The sequence below is a fragment of the Aspergillus tubingensis genome, assembly GCF_013340325.1.
Source record: "Aspergillus tubingensis WU-2223L DNA, scaffold_1, whole genome shotgun sequence".
Classification (NCBI taxonomy): Eukaryota; Fungi; Ascomycota; class Eurotiomycetes; order Eurotiales; family Aspergillaceae; genus Aspergillus; species Aspergillus tubingensis.
In genome coordinates this window covers 856,780-872,279 of record NW_023336275.1, presented here as the reverse complement: position 1 = coordinate 872,279, position 15,500 = coordinate 856,780, and the positions used below count along the sequence as shown (strand labels likewise).

The following is a 15,500-nucleotide window of genomic DNA, read 5'->3' as shown; positions in this document are numbered from 1 at the left end:
AAAGTTGGGGTGATGGAGGAAAAGGAAAAAGTGAGTGAGCAGGAAAAGGCGGGCGGGGATTGGCTGGAGTTGACCCGCTGAGAATTTCACTCGAACTTCAATGTCCTTCCCTTCGCCGTCTTGAACTTCCCCGTCCATCACCTCATTTACTCCCCCCCTCTTCTCCACCACCCCGGATTATCTGCTCTCAAGTGGCCTCTGCTGGCCAGAGAGCTCCCTATCCGCTTCATCATGAGTCTCGCACGTCCGGCCCGATGCCTCTTCTGCAGCTTCTCGCGTGCGGCCTCCGCCGGCCCTCGCGTGCCTAGTCGCCAGTTCCACCTGTCGTCGATACAGCTCTCCGATCGGAAACCGAAGGTCCCTGAAGTCAACAAGGCCCCCGAGGGAAAGACCCTGGATGAAATTTACCGGGAGGTGAAGCTTGACGACTTCAAGCACTACACCGAGGAGGAAAAGGCCGCCCTCCGGGAACATTACACGCCCGAACAGATCGCCGCCATTGAGGCCGGTGAGAAGACCATTGACCCGAAAGACCTGGCTGAACAGTTCCGTCTCCGTCGGGATCCCATGAGGTTGAAGTATCTCGATGATTTCTCGGTCATTGAGCCCGGCGTCGACAAGCACATTCGCGCCCCCAAGACCAACTCCGACTACAACGCGACATTCAAGACGGAGGATGATTTCATGGAAGACTTCGCCCGCTTCTTTGCCGAATCATCGGAGGACCCCCAGCCGGCTGATTTCGTACGATTCCTCGAGACCAACCGGGTAACCCACGGCAAGGAGGAGAACGAGCGCAACGGACACAGCGCGCTCTCGCCCAATCTTTTGAAGGACGGAGAAACCTTGGAACATATGGGTGACGAGGTTGTTCCGAGGCCGCAATACCGGACCAGATTTGGAGAGCTCACATATCTGAACCCCGAAGAACCCAACGAGGCGGAGAAGAGACTTTTCCAGGTCACGGGCTACGGTAGAGAGTACATCAAGTCCCTGTACATCAAGGACCTCGTCATTCGCCGTGTCAGCAACCAGACTCGACTGGGTAAGGTCCCGAGTATGTCCGTTGTCACGGTCGCCGGTAACCAGAACGGTCTCATGGGAATTGGAATTGCCAAGTCCGATGAAATTGTCGATGCCTGCCAACAAGCTCGTGCTCGTGCTGTAAAGAACATGCAACCTGTTCCGCGCTACGAGAAGCGGACCATCTTCGGTGACGTCGAGGGCAAGGTCGGAGCTGTGGAGTTGAAGTTGATGCACCGTCCCCCAGGTACGATGTCCGATACATGAACTATTAGTTCAGTGCTAACGTTTGATATCTCCACAGGTTTCGGTCTCCGCTGCCAGCACCTGATCTTCGAAATGTGCCGCGCGGCCGGTATCCACGATATCGCCGCCCGGGTCAACCGGTCCAGAAACCCCATGAACACAGTCAAGGCCGCCTACGAGGCGCTCATGAGCCAGCGCAACCCCGAGGATATTGCCCGTGCCCGGGGTAAGAAGATGGTCGATGTACGGGGAGTGTACTACTCTGGCAAGGGTGTTCTAAGCCGTCGTGAGCGGCGAACAGCTTGAGGGTTGGGTTTGAAAGATATATCTCTCTGAACACAACACTGCATACAGACAGCAGACATGTTCATTTGCGTCATGGGCGGTGTATATAATGTTTTCCTTTCCTTTTTTTTTTTTTTTCCTATTCTGTTCAATCTTGTATTACAGTCTAAACATGTATTTGTATCCAGCATCAAGCAATACTCAATCAACACGTCAACAATAGAATAAATCTAGAACATACAAAACGGGGTATATCATATATCAATCACATCTATCAAACACCACCCACACCCATAGCCCAACCCAGTCAACCCATACCATGCAATCCACCATCACCATCACCATATCCCATATCCTATTCCCCCCTGCAAGGAGAATCATTTAATACCTCCCAAAACTCTCCCCCTCAACCCCATACCCTCCATACCCCCCATCCCCATACCCATACTCCCCTCCTTCACCCCCCTGCCCCATCATCCCCGAATACCCATCTCCCTCCATCCCCTCCATCTCCTGCTGCATCTGCATCTGCTGCTGTTGTTGTTGCTCCTCACTCTCATTAAAAATCTGCTGTTGGAGAACAATGCTATACACACTCGCCTTGAGCAGGGTACAGACGGTGGCGGTTTGACGTTCCAGGCCGCGGAGGCCGTCCAGTGTGAGGGTCGTGGGGGATTCGGCGAGTGTGGAGAGTTTGGTTGATAGCTTTATCCCATTCGGGGGTATGGTTAGCATGCGTGTAGTGGATGTGTAAAGCGTGTGTATGTATGTGTTTGTAGTAGGATTGGATGGATGGAAGGATGAAAGGATTGATTGAGTGTAGAATGATGGGTACTGGGGAAAGTACACACCTTATTCACATTCCCTAATAACCGCGTATACTCATCTAGGACTTCTTGTTCCAGGGAGCTGACGAGAGGGTTGGTGGTGCGGAGGAGAGGGTTGTTGGGGGTTGAGTCTGGCGCGGAGGAGGGGGAGGGGTCTTGGTCGTGGTCTTGGTCGTGGAGGGGGGTGTGGGAGTGGGAGTCGGGTGGGGAGGACATTTTGATGGTGTTTCTTTCTTGGTATTCTGGTTCTTTTGATTTTGTGTGTCTCTGTGTGTATTGGGAATTGGTGGAGGTGCGTTGTTTGGTGTATGTTGAATGTAGGTGGTGATGTTTGGATCTGGTTTGGTTTGTTTGGGTCGCGGCGGATGGATTTCCGTCGTGTCTCATTCAATCAACTACCAGAATCTAGTTCAGAATCTATATCAGGAAACATTTACAGAGCGGTCTGTAGAGTCTAGAAAATACATATAAATTCATAAACGTAATCATGTCCATAAGGCACCGGGCCTGTCCCATCGGACATCCAAGCATCAATAAGTCGCCCACAAATACAGAATAAAGAACAGAAAGCTTCCCCGACCAAAACCGTCCTGGTGTGAACAAGTCAGCCCACACCACTGTTTTGCTCAAAGATCTGTTTGCTAAGGTACAACCGAAATCGCTAACGCCGTCTGCTGCAATAACTGTGATAGAAACAAAGAAACAGTCAAACTGTTACATCGCTGCCGCATCAAACCATAAAGTGACAGCCGAATATTAGCCCATGCATGAGGGGACGCAGTCATTGGATATCAGCATATATCGATAACCACCCTGTGTATAAGAAAAAGAAAAAGGAACTCCCAACGTCAAACTTCCGATACTCCAGGTAATAGCTGTAAGATGGTGAACTCCGTGTAGAGATCTTTCATGCATCATAGTCGTAAAATAAGCCTCTAGCAAAGCATATGCTTGGGCAGGTAGAAAGCATGGTGGTGACAATCAGGCCATTCACATGTCCCCGTCATGGTGAAGGGTGACGCTGTTGAATTCCTCAAACGGATCGGCTATCTCGCCATTTGGCGTCGCAAGTCCCGAATCCATCGGTACACCCTTCATCTTCGTTGTGCTTGGTCCGCCGATATCGACACTCGCGCTCTCCTTGACATTGCGGAAGTTGAGAGTATCCGTACCACGGCTCTGGTGAGGGATCATTGGCGGCTTCATATGCCGGATCAGCGCCCACTGCGTTTGCCGGAAGAAGGGATGGGTCTTGACGTCCGAAGCGCCGGCTCGAGCTCCAAGGCGCTTGGTCTCGTCCTTGATGAGCAGTTTACGAATTAATGATTTGCAGAGGCTGTGAATGTTAGCAACTGTGTGACAAAGCAGACCGAGAGAGCTTACTTGGAGGTTGGCTGGGCCGCTGCATGCTCGGGGAATTGCACCTCATCCCGCAGGATGTTGCCGAAAGTAGCATTCCTGTTCTTGCCCTTGAATGGCGTCGTGCCGTACAGCATCTCGTAGATCAAAATACCAAGCGTCCACCAGTCGACCGCGCTAGTGTGTCCGCAACCCTTGATGACTTCGGGTGCAATGTATTCTTCCGTACCGACGAACGAGTTGGTCCTGAAGTCGGCAATGCATGACTTGGTATCAATCGTCGGTAGAGACGTCGTGGAGTTGCCACTCCGCGCCGGGATCATTGTAGGCGCACCGCCCGGTCCGGATTGCTTCGACAAATCAAAGTCAGACAGCATAATGTGGCCGGATTGGTGGAGGAGAATGTCTAGAAAAACATAGTCAGCGAAAGTCAACACCTTTGACTATTACAGTACATACTTTCGGGCTTCAGATCACGGTAGATGAAACCCATGAGATGGAGGTACTCCAGAGCAGCAGTAACTTCTGCGGCATAGAATCGCGCAGCATCTTCGGAGATGCACTTTCCTGGACGGGTTTGAAGAGCTAAAAGAGTCAGCGACAGCCGGTATCTATCGGACGTAGAACATACCTCTGAAGAACTCGCCACCACTGCAGTACTCCATGCACAGATAGAGATAGTCTTCAGACTGGAAGGAGTGGTAGAGTGTAACAATGAATGGATGATTGCTGGTGGCAAGAATTTCCTGCTCGGCCAATGCCCGCTTGATCTTGTTCCGCTTGATCATCTCCTTCTTGCTCAGTACTAGTCAAGTCAGCACACTTCGCCAATAGGCAAGGCTGCAGGCATAAACTCACCCTTCATAGCATAAAGCCGGCTCGACTTCTTCTCCCGGACAAGATACACCTTGCCCACATCACCCTTTCCGATCAACTTGATCTTATCAAAGCTCCCCGGTCCTACCTCCACATTGCGCACCTTGATCGAGTTGGAGCTATACGTCCTGCGGAAGGCAACCGAATCCCGAATCTGGCCGGGAGTAGGAATCTTACTGTGGGGGCCAAGTTTCGGCACGGCAAGATTCACATCTTTGTCGGACGCCACCTCCACCGTGGTGACCTGTGGATCATCCACCCCAGACGGCTCCAAAAGTTCCTTTCCAGTCTCAGCCGTCTGAGGACGTTCGTCAGACTCGCCACGGGCAAACAGACCCTGCGCATTCGGAGCCGAAGCAACACGGCGCAGCTTACGAGCCAACTCAACCTTGTTGGCTGTAGTCGCCTGCTCGGCAGCAGAGACGCCGTCCACCTGCAATTCGGGGGTATCTGGAGGGGACGACGGCACCGAGCCATCGTTCCGATGCTGCAACGAAGGCTGACCCTGATGGACAAAGTATGGGTTGGCCGTTGCGGTCGGAGAGACGCCTTCGTCTAGCGGATTGCCTTCACTGGCAACGGTGGTTGAGCGATTTCGGCCGATAGTGGGAAGGAACCGGGATTGTCTAAAGCCGGATTTGGCATCAGACTTTGCGGGCGGGGAGGTATTGCCATCGCGATCACGCGGGTCATTGTTGTGGTGGCTGGCATGGGAAGAATTGCTGCTGGAACTGTTGATGCGAAAGAAATTCTTGATCCTCGTGGGGAAGTGGCTCGAATCGTTGGAATGCTTCTTGGAGGCCAGAGAGAGACTGGGAAAGTTCCCGCGTTTCTCGTTCGTCACGGAGGACGGACTGGAGGCGAAAAGTTGTGTCATGCCGGTGACTGCCTGGATTGAATCCAGGAACGTGGCCAGGTACTCAAGTTGAGTTTGGTGATAACGAACGGGTCAAGTAGGCGATGAGAGATAATAATTGCGACGGGAGGGAAGGGGCCCCAGTAACGGGCCAGAAGCCGCGGGGGAAATTGGTAGGCGGTGGTGCTAGTTTGCACCAGAAACTTGGATTTAGAGGCACTTCCAGCCCGGGAACGATGGGGGTTGGCTGTGAATGGGGGACAACACCTCGGCTAGATCGCGGGCGGGGAAGAACGCAGCGTTCGCAGAGGTCGCAAAGGTATGACCGAAGAAGAAACAGAAGCTGAAGAATTGAATCCCCGGGCCAAAGACGGGCTTTCAAAGAAAAGAAACAGCAGGGGAAGAGAAAGAAGACAAGAAAGAGAGAGAGAGAAAGCGAAAGGGCCGGAGACGGAGTGGAGACGTGGAGGGAAAGTTGGAATGGCACAGCCTGGGCTTAGTCACGCAGCCCGGGCATGATACATCATACGCCTCCATACCGGGTATAGTACGGTCACTAGTTAGTTTTTCTCACCGTCACTAACCATTTGCACTAAACTGTCTGAGTAAATAGTAAGGAATACTAAGTGGAAGTGTAAAAGGGGAGCCGATAAAGCCCGGGCGATAGATAAATGTCACTTCACTTATCACCGTAGTATCGGGTTGTCGTATCCATCTTGCTATCAGCACAGCAATCACCTCTTTCTTTCAACCCAGCCCAGCCCAGATACCTTCTATCCTTCCTGACTCGGTATGTAATCGGTATGCATATCCGATGTCACACAGTATCTATTACTTGTTGTATACTGTAAGTACTTAGTATTGTCTGCCATTCATTCAGCTCGTCCCTTAAATGCCATCTTCCTCTTTGTAACTAAGTAACCAGTATAGTAAGTAGTTACTCCGTAGTACTACTTACTCAACCAAGTAAGTTATCTTAGATCCGATCGGGCTCACCACAAATGCCAGCCAGCGCTCTTAGAGTTAGCAGATTGGCCGGTGCCTTAGCCAGTTGCCACATTCTGGACTTGTTCGATTCAGCTTTGAACTTCCCATGGATGACTCGCCATCCCTCATGGGCCTGCCAACACATCTGATAGGACCATCAGGCACTCCGGCCCTCCTCCCCGAAACTTGCCCACTTGCCTCCTCACCGTGGGTCATTTACAAAACATGGAACGAAAAAAACACAGCCATTATCGCCGCTGCTATTATTGCTGTGCTTTTTTCTTTTTGTTACTCCGTTTATATTCTTATTATTATTTATAAATTACATACATACATTTACAGTATTCTCACCATCCACCCACACACACTCATACACTTATACACTCACATACCCTGCTGGTCACTGGTCTACTACTACTAGTCTACCTTCATCCACCTGCTCTCTCTCTCTAGTCAAAACCAAGAATACGAGATGCGACCTCACATCTTCTTTGCGGGGTGTGTGGCGGAGGACCAACCAGTCAGGCGACGGATGCTGGATGTGGGGGAATCCATCATCCACGCAAGGGGAGCTCTGGCCTCCTCAACTACAGAGTAACGATCGACTCTGTCTTTCCCGCTGCACACCTGATTCTCCAGCAATGAAATTATTGACTACTATCTTGGCCTGGAGAAGGTGGGCTGAAGCCAAGTTCTCCTGATCGCTACTGATCGATAAATACCACTCCAAACGATTTTACCAGTAACCCAGGTCCGACTGCATCTGCTATCTGAATATCCCCTGGGTGTTTCGCTGCATCAGCACAAGTTGACTGATCTTCATCCTCAAAGACTTGTGAAAATAACTTTTTCCAGTGATACCATACTAACACTATCCCTCATTCTAAGATATACTCCAACCGTAAGGGTCCGACTCTGTAGGACGAGAGGTACCCTTGAATACATGTAATACAATGATGCCATACGGCCATATCTCCAACTGCTTTCCCCAATGCCCTTCGAACCCTGCTCCTAGGACTCACCGCTGATTGCTGGTGGTAATCTCACCCCGTTCATCTGTTCCAGAAAGAATCGTATATGTGGACGCCGCGGGGACCTCGCTCTACCCGACTCAATCACGGCTTTCCAGCTTGCTTGGCTGGTCCAGGGGCCTCTTTGCCTCTTTGTCCGGGTCCCTCATGCTGCTTGGAGCTTGACATCTTTCCGCTGAATAGATACATTCCACCTTCGGTCATGTCCGTTGGTGCACTCCTGTTCTTATGGGGCGCATTCCCTACGCCTTCAAAAGGGGGCAGAAACCCATGTGCATTAACATTCTGCGAGACAGCCAAGGCAGCCGTTTTCTGAAAGGCTAGACCACGGTCCTTGTTAAAATACTGCGTCAGAAGCTGGGGATACTGCTGTCTCATTTCCTCCACGCTGGTCTGCCTCGCCGGGTCAGTCGGGTTTACCAACGTTGGGGGGCTGCGTGGCTTGTATATCGGTGGTCCTCCTGGCTGGCCCAAATTCTGCCCTCGAGAACGTTGAGGACCTGGTAAAAAGGCTTCATTCGATACATGGGGATGCTCAAGTGGACCACGGGGTCTGCTGCGCAACATCATCAGCTTGCTTGCCTATGCTCGGAGATTCTTACTACCTTTCGACCATCTCTCGATTCGCCCGTTTTTCTTTGATCTTCCGTAGCTTCTTGTCACGTCGACGCCTGCAAACTTAGTATACTCCAGAATTATGCCCTTCCAAGGCGGACAGTACTTACTCTCCTTGATGAACGGTAGCCCATGAGTCCGTCGTTGACACATACGACGATATAGATTGACGGTCATCACCCTCTTCCATCTCTTTCGCACTCATGTATGGGCCCATTGCGCTGTGCAGTCCAGGCCTTCGCAGCTCCTTCCCGGGCTTCCAGGCCTTGGTTGAGTGTCGCAGCAGAGGTGCATGAGCTTCATGCTTGTCTGATAGTCCCTTGACGGCACCCGCCTCACTTTCCGCGCGATTCTTGCGGTTGTGCTTAGCAGGCACGGCTGACAGCAACCCGCGCGGCTCATGAAGTTCATCTCGCCTTTGTTTAATCAATTGGGAAGTAGCGGCTGATAGTTCCCGAAGAAGCCCATCGAGAGGTTCGCCTCGGCGAGTGGCCTCCTCAATTTGATGATGCACCTTTTCAACGTCCAAAGCGGTTATCTTCGTAGGTGTTTTCCATCCAGCAGTTCCGTCAGTAGTTCTCGATTTGGCCTCGCCATGTGTCTGGACTTGTTTGTCTGACCTCTTGGGTTCGATCCGTGTCTCAACTCCTCGTGCGGCATGCGAAAAGCTAGCATCCTTGGTTGAGTTATGGTTTGGACGTACCTCTGCTGAGCCGATTGTCGCATTGTATGGGTAGGTATCAGATACAGCATGTAGTGGCATTGATGCGTTAACCGTCTCATTGAGGGAGAGCGACTGCGAAAGGGCGTTTGCTAGTGGCAGCATCGAAAAAGCTGGAAGCGCAGAAGCGGAGCTGGGTGTGCACAGCGAAGGTCCCATTAGAGATGGACTACCTGTGAGGCCGCTGGCGACAAACATTGAAGCGACGTTCGAGGGATGTTGCCTGATTGGGATCGTTGTGTTCAATCTTCCAGAAACCCATTCGAGATGTTCCCTGTATATCCTAACCGCATCCAGTTCTCTCACCAAACTCATTCGCTGATCAACTAGAATCTTTTTGGCACTTGGGTCGAGATCCCAACTGTGCACAGCCATGTACCTATCAATACCGGATAGCTTACTGGTAAGAGACTCATGCTCCTTTGCAGCATCTTCCAGAGACTTCTGGTACGTCGGTGTTTGAGGAGTGCTAACCATCATTGGCTGATTAAGAGCTGGGACTTGTCCACCTGCATATTGATGCCATTGAGGTCCCAGAGAAGGGCAAAGAGAGTCATAGGTAGGTGGAAGCTGACCAAGAAATGAGGTCGCCCTGCCGCTACTTGTATTGCTTTCCGCGGAAAAGTCAGAAGTCGAGGTAACAGTGGGATATGGCTGGACTGCTGGCATGGAAGGAATTACGGGGCCTTGAGTACCCAGGGTAGGATAGATGTTTGAAGCCCACGATAATGGACCATCTCCAAAGGCATACATAGGGTAGTCCGAGGCCGCTGGTATAACTTCTGGGGCTGGTAAGGCGATTTGAGGCATTGGTAGGTCACTCATGGCCCATGGAAGACTGGGTTGGGAGAACAGCCCTGTGGTAGCTGCCGTAGACAGAAGAGTCGGTGCTTGTCCATAGTTTGAGAAGTGCTGGTCAATTGCACTACCGCTTTGAGGCAGTATGGTACGTATATTGTCGTGACTTTCAGCAGGCTGCGGTGCAGCTATAGAAATATTAACACTTGCGTTGTTATCTTGCAACAGCACATGTTTATTTTCGCGTTTGATTTTAGTGTCATCTCGCAACGAAGGCTTAGATATCTTTTGATCACTGGCTGTTGCACTTATGTTGCGCACTGGCTGCTTCGCCTTGGGGGTAGGGGACTGTGGTTCCATTGGAACGATTCGGCCTCCAGCAGTGACACGCTGGTGCTTCGGGGATGTATGCTCCTTTAGAAACTGAACAAATCCGGCATCGGCGTGCGCGCGGATGCTCTGTGGAGGGTCACTTGGCTGCCGAGAGGGATAAATTACAGCGTGCTCTGGAACTGAAAGAGTTCGTTCGCTCTGACGTGACAAGTTTGAGGCATTCCTTGACCGGTTGACTGGCTGCTCCGACAAGACACTCGTACTGGTTTTGCGTTGTCGAAGGACGTTATCTAGTGATGAAGAGACTTCTGTGTCAGCAAAATATCCTTCTTCGTTTCCAGCATTCACTACTAAATTTAGATAAGAAAAAGAAAGACTTACTTCCAACGGCCTGCTCAGTAAATTTGCTGAAATCTATCCGTCCGTTGTGGCTGAGTGCCAGCAAAGTGGGAATGTCATACTTGACCATGGCTGTTCCTAGTGGATACAACACACCGGTGGATGCAAAATAGGGAAAACGACCAAGCAGCTAGTGGCTCTGGGTGAAAGGCTTGAAAGAAAGGGATAGAAGCGCAGGACTCTGTCTCTTGTTTGAACAACGTGCTACAACGAAGAATTGACTGTATCGGAAGTGCTGATAGGAATGTCTTCATGCACGAACTAGGAAAGTGCGCACGCGACTTGGGAGGTATTGCTCCTGCCCTTGGGATAAGCCGGAAGGAAAAAGAGGAGGAGCCAGTAACCTAGTCAGTCTAGGCACTGGCGCGCCGAAAGTAACTCAGTGCGAGTCTCATGAAGTCTGTTTTGCATGTACCAGCTACATTGCCTAATCGAGTGCAGTGGATCACTGGTTGAAATACATACATAGCTGGGTGGATCGTAAATTGCAGTGATGGGGTCGAACCGCCCAATCAGTTGGTGTGGTATAGTTTGCAGGAGGATTCATCAAGAAGAGATAGCTCTGGCAGCCAGAAGTCCAGGGTGGTGATGGTGATGGCCAACATATCCTGTTGAATGATAGAGATATAGACGCTTGAAGCAGGTCAGCAAGAGCGATACCACAACAAAGTAAGAAAGCATCCCACCGTCTCAAACTTACAGCGAGGAAGCATAACTTGTGTCAAACAAGGCTCCAGTAGGTAGTTACCGGTCCTATGGTGTTTCTGTATGATAAAATGATAAGTTGACGATCTCCAGAAGCTCATCAAGAAATGCTACCCATTGGTAGCAGAAGTAAATGGGATGCTTAATGCGATGGCGCAGGGTGTACGTTTCGTCGGTAGGATTGGCCCTTGTACGTACTATCTACTAAGTATTTAACTGTATTACTAAATTGATGCGTACTTGCGTTGCGGAGAGATAATGCTATATATTATATTCCAGAAATTCCATTATGTTTATTCGTATATCTACACCATCGGTCCTCGAATATCTAACATGATTGTGTCGGACACCAGTATCGCTAACACTTGCCGTACCCCAAAGCCACAACCCTGATGACTTGCTGTTCTAGCATAGCTTATCAGCAACGAAAGTGCCAGGTCTCACTCAAGATCGAGTCTATTGCATCATGTAGCAACAGGCGAAATTGATCGCAGAGCTTGCAAATGACTCAAGAATATAGGTGCGCGCCACCGAAACATGGCAGAAAGCCGCAAGTTCCAGGGCTCCCACGATGGAAACATGCACAAGGTAGAACACCTGCTGCCTGGACTTGGCAGAAGTCGGCTTCAACCAGCGTACCCAGCGAGGCATGGCTGCCGGACGAGCAAAGAGAGCGACCGCGCCCACCATGGTGGCAGCAGCGATACCCCACTGGACATCAGAATCCCAGATACGCTTCGCAAAGAGCGAGCCGAAATCAGGGTGGCTCGACTGCAGGAAGAAAGAATCGTACATGACAGCGTGGGCGATGAGCAGCGGCGCAAGAACAATCCGACCAAATAGACGATGGTAGGCGTTGATGGTCGGCTGCGGAACGGATGTGATAACCGACACGACGGACGGTGATCCTGGTGATGGACTCATGTACAGGGCCGGTGACATGAGCACCTGCAAGGGGAGCTGGGAGAGGCTGACATGGGCTAGAGCTTTGGTAAAGTGGAGATAATCTGTTTATATCAACAATGGCTTAGCTTTCGTCTCCACGATGTGGGTGATTTAGTATATGAGACACAGGATTGTTGTAGTTCGCGGGAGCTTAGATGAACACAAAGTGTATATTCTGGCAAATCGGAGCCCAGACAAATGTAATCCTATGCCCCAAACTCGACCATCTCGGGTACTAGTAGTATCGGGAAATATCATAGAAAATATTGACCCACCTTCACCAGAATTCCAGATGCAAAGACTCAGAAGCCAGCCAAGCCAGATGAGACAGACGATGTATTGTCTTCGAGTCTCCATCCAGCCAGCAACTGGGGGCGTATCCAACCATGATTTCTCCAGGTTCTTTCGCCGCGAGCGCCTCTCGGTTGGCTTTTCGGTGCCAGGGGCTTCGCCAAAGGACTTCTTATATACTCGAATCAGAACAAGAGCAGCCAACACCGAGCACTGGGCGTAGAATCCACGTAAATCCAGAAGCTCCCGACGTTGCAGCTTCTCAGCGTCTGTGAGAGACGTAAAATGCCACGGCCAAGAAAACGACATTGTATTCACGGCTGCGGATAAATAAACAACAAGGTTAAGAAATGAGGCGTCTAGCAACGTCAATGGCGGTTTAGAGATATTGAGCAACCTCTCAGACTCAGGAATCACACGTGGACTAAAGATTAAATAGACGGATGCCTGGCTTACACCGACGGCTTTACGGAAGTAGCGCATCCTAGGCCCTCGGGATCACATGATACTGAATGAGATCTACCAAGTTGTTTGCTGCTTCTAATCAGCGATTCTCATGGAGTAGCACTTGCGTGCTACACATTTGCGATTACATTTTCGGGAAACACAAGAGAAAATTTTTTGCAGGAGGGTTGATCGTGGACCAAAAGAATCTACATTTAGAACGCCATGAGCATTTCGTACCAGTCAGACGCTCTGACTATTTCTAAGTTTGACAAAACTGAGTTCCACCCAAATTAGTGCGAGTGCCGTTGATATTATTCCCACTCACACCCAAGGTGCTTTGCATCAACAAGCAGGTGCTGGCCTACGCCGAGTTGGGAAAGTAGCCTACGGTGAAGTCTGCATGACTTCCTCGTGGCCGCCTGCGGCAGTCGTTGCGAAGTACCGAACATCCACGTCTTCGTCCTCCTGCAGCTTCTCCAAGCTGGGGAGGATTCTTTGCTGGATGAGGTCCTGACCCCGCGGGGATGGCGTGGCAGTTTTACCTGCCTTCTCCAGGTCTGTGAGGGTTCCCTCTGTGGGGAGGCGACGCAGGGTATCGATCAGCACGGCATAAGACTTGGCCACATTGAAACGGATGTTAGGGATCTCATCCGAGACAAGTCGATCCAAGATGGGGAGAATCGAGTTCTCGATGATGTCCAGAGAAACAACGGGTGCGAGAGTCTGAATAAAGTTAGCAGGGCAATGTCTGTAGGAACGATCAATAAACATACGGAAATGGCAAAGCATGTTGTCATTCTGTACAGGTAGTTGGTGTGTTGACCCATCCCCATCACCTTGGGGATGATAGAGCCCTTAGCCCAGTCGACACCAAATACTTCCGTCAGCTTCCTCAGATTTTGAGTAGCAGCCTCGCGAATGGAGAAAACTGTATCACCGAGCCAGCCCATGCAAAGCTCGCTGAGCTGTTCGTCGAAGAACTTGACTCCCAATTGGCTTGCAAGCAGGGGGATGTATTCGATAATCGCGAGACGCACTCTCCATTGCTTGTCTTCGGCCAGCTGGACAATAGCCGGGAGAAGTGACTGTGAGAGAAGATCGATGCCGATAACTATAACAATTAGGTTCATGTATGCTTTATAATGAACGCGAGTTGTTCGTCTCACCTTTGTTAACCAATTCCAGCTTGGAGATGATATGAAGGCGGACATCGGGGAACTCGTCCTTGAGCATCTGCAAAAACATCGGGAGGAGGTGCGCAATAGTCCTGAACATGACTTGTAAGTAAGCTGGTTAAACAGCGTCTGCGAATCGGTGGTACTGACTCCTCCTTTCCGAGTATCGGTGCAAGACCGCTGATCTGAGTACCAAGCGCGGCGCGCACATGCTGAGATGGATCAGAGACAAGGTCTTCCACGCTAGTCATGATTTCGTTGAGCAATGTGTCTCGGTCAATCAGATTGCAGAAGCCTAACGCCAGTTAGCCATTGTAAGAGCATAAAGTAGGCGAGAATCATACCTGGGATCTGTCCAGCAATGGCAGTACGGACTTCGGCTTCGGTGTCCTTCAGAAGCTTGACAAAAGAGGGAACCATATCACGAGTTACAACCTCTTCGTGCACAGCTTTAGCGATCTACCACAAGGTCAGAAAGGCACAACACACGGCGGAAGGAGCATCGTCAGGACAGAAGATACCTTCTCATATCTATCAGCAACCATGTACCTGACTCTCCAACTCTTATCCTCGAACAGGTTGCGCAAGGAGGTCAAAAGAACACCATGGCTGGGCTGCTGCTCCTTGGGGATCTCTTCCGCGATCGAGATGAGAACATCCACTGTAAGCAAGCGGACACTGTCCTGCTCGTCTGTTGCAAGGTGCTGAAACAGGGGTATCATCTCTTCGATAACGATTTGGGTATTCAATTCTTTGATAAACTTCGCCAAGTTGTTGCCCGACTGTCTCCTCACCATCGGTGTGTCATCATGTACGAGGCCTCCATAGTATTGCCGAAGGGTCTGCTGTGATGAGGGAGAAGCCTTCCTATACGGAACACAGTACAGGCCGGTCGCGGAAACCTTCGAGGTGAACCAGTCGGCTTTCGACAGGCGTAGAACCATCGGGATGAAATTCTCTTCGATCTGCTTCTCGGACAACTGCTCGCCGATCTTATTGAGGGATTCCACAGCCTGAAACAATGTCAGCACAAAGGGAGAGTACCACAAAAGAACGGTTGCGGCTCTCTAACCTTCTCTCTGACCAGAGGCTCTTCAATAGCGGCCAAGTTCTCGAGCGGAGAGAGGAGTACATGCCCGTACTCCGGACCCCCGACATACTCTATGAAATTACCCAGCTCTTCACTCAGTGCAGTCAAAACCTCATCTTCATCCTCGACGGAATCTATGGCGCAAGAGTTAGGGGACACATTTTGACCAGAAAGCTATCCTTCTTGCGTTGACGGTACTAACCATCAAGGAAAGGGATAAGTTCTTCCCGGGTCCGCTCGGGCCCTAAGGCCAAAGCAATAGTAGACAGACGGTGGATGGCATTGAGGCGGAGGAGTACATCGTCATGCTGTGACATTCTCAGGATCAGGACTGCCGATGTTCGTGCGTCAGGGATAGGATGACCACGAGGGCAACTATACCTTCAACTCATCAATAAGGACGGCGATAGGGTAAAGCTCGTCGTTCTCTCCTTGGCCCTCCATTGCGAAAATGATGTATGAGTGTGAGGTTGAATGTTAGGGAAATACGC

At 50.7% G+C, this 15,500-nt stretch overlaps 6 protein-coding genes across 6 annotated transcripts; 1 reads left to right on the top strand and 5 right to left on the bottom strand.

The window, feature by feature from the left end:
* Positions 1-231: 231 nt before the first annotated feature.
* Positions 232-1,575, top strand: AtWU_00297 (mitochondrial 37S ribosomal protein uS5m; the record flags this gene model as incomplete). Its single annotated transcript, XM_035495413.1, has 2 exons — positions 232-1,270; positions 1,328-1,575. The coding sequence occupies 2 exons, from the start codon at positions 232-234 to the stop codon at positions 1,573-1,575; spliced, it is 1,287 nt and encodes a 428-aa protein (XP_035351306.1).
* Positions 1,576-1,935: 360 nt separating this feature from the next.
* Positions 1,936-2,597, bottom strand: AtWU_00296 (DASH complex subunit DAD3 family protein; the record flags this gene model as incomplete). Its single annotated transcript, XM_035495412.1, has 2 exons — positions 1,936-2,259; positions 2,406-2,597. 2 exons carry the CDS (start codon positions 2,595-2,597, stop codon positions 1,936-1,938), a joined length of 516 nt encoding a protein of 171 aa, XP_035351305.1.
* A 774-nt stretch (positions 2,598-3,371) lies between these two features.
* AtWU_00295 (putative serine/threonine protein kinase (Nrc-2)) lies at positions 3,372-5,493 on the bottom strand (the record flags this gene model as incomplete). The annotated part of the gene is made up of 5 exons (XM_035495411.1): positions 3,372-3,717; positions 3,765-4,146; positions 4,200-4,325; positions 4,372-4,545; positions 4,599-5,493. 5 exons carry the CDS (start codon positions 5,491-5,493, stop codon positions 3,372-3,374), a joined length of 1,923 nt encoding a protein of 640 aa, XP_035351304.1.
* A 2,081-nt stretch (positions 5,494-7,574) lies between these two features.
* Positions 7,575-10,426, bottom strand: AtWU_00294 (uncharacterized protein; the record flags this gene model as incomplete). The annotated part of the gene is made up of 4 exons (XM_035495410.1): positions 7,575-8,046; positions 8,093-8,161; positions 8,216-10,247; positions 10,339-10,426. 4 exons carry the CDS (start codon positions 10,424-10,426, stop codon positions 7,575-7,577), a joined length of 2,661 nt encoding a protein of 886 aa, XP_035351303.1.
* Positions 10,427-11,517: 1,091 nt separating this feature from the next.
* On the bottom strand, positions 11,518-12,606 carry AtWU_00293 (putative metalloreductase Fre8; the record flags this gene model as incomplete). Its single annotated transcript, XM_035495409.1, has 2 exons — positions 11,518-12,068; positions 12,282-12,606. 2 exons carry the CDS (start codon positions 12,604-12,606, stop codon positions 11,518-11,520), a joined length of 876 nt encoding a protein of 291 aa, XP_035351302.1.
* A 522-nt stretch (positions 12,607-13,128) lies between these two features.
* On the bottom strand, positions 13,129-15,453 carry AtWU_00292 (protein phosphatase 2A structural subunit TPD3; the record flags this gene model as incomplete). The annotated part of the gene is made up of 9 exons (XM_035495408.1): positions 13,129-13,467; positions 13,518-13,855; positions 13,911-14,011; positions 14,070-14,214; positions 14,264-14,378; positions 14,441-14,932; positions 14,992-15,143; positions 15,212-15,317; positions 15,391-15,453. The coding sequence occupies 9 exons, from the start codon at positions 15,451-15,453 to the stop codon at positions 13,129-13,131; spliced, it is 1,851 nt and encodes a 616-aa protein (XP_035351301.1).
* Between the last annotated feature and the right edge of the window lie 47 nt (positions 15,454-15,500).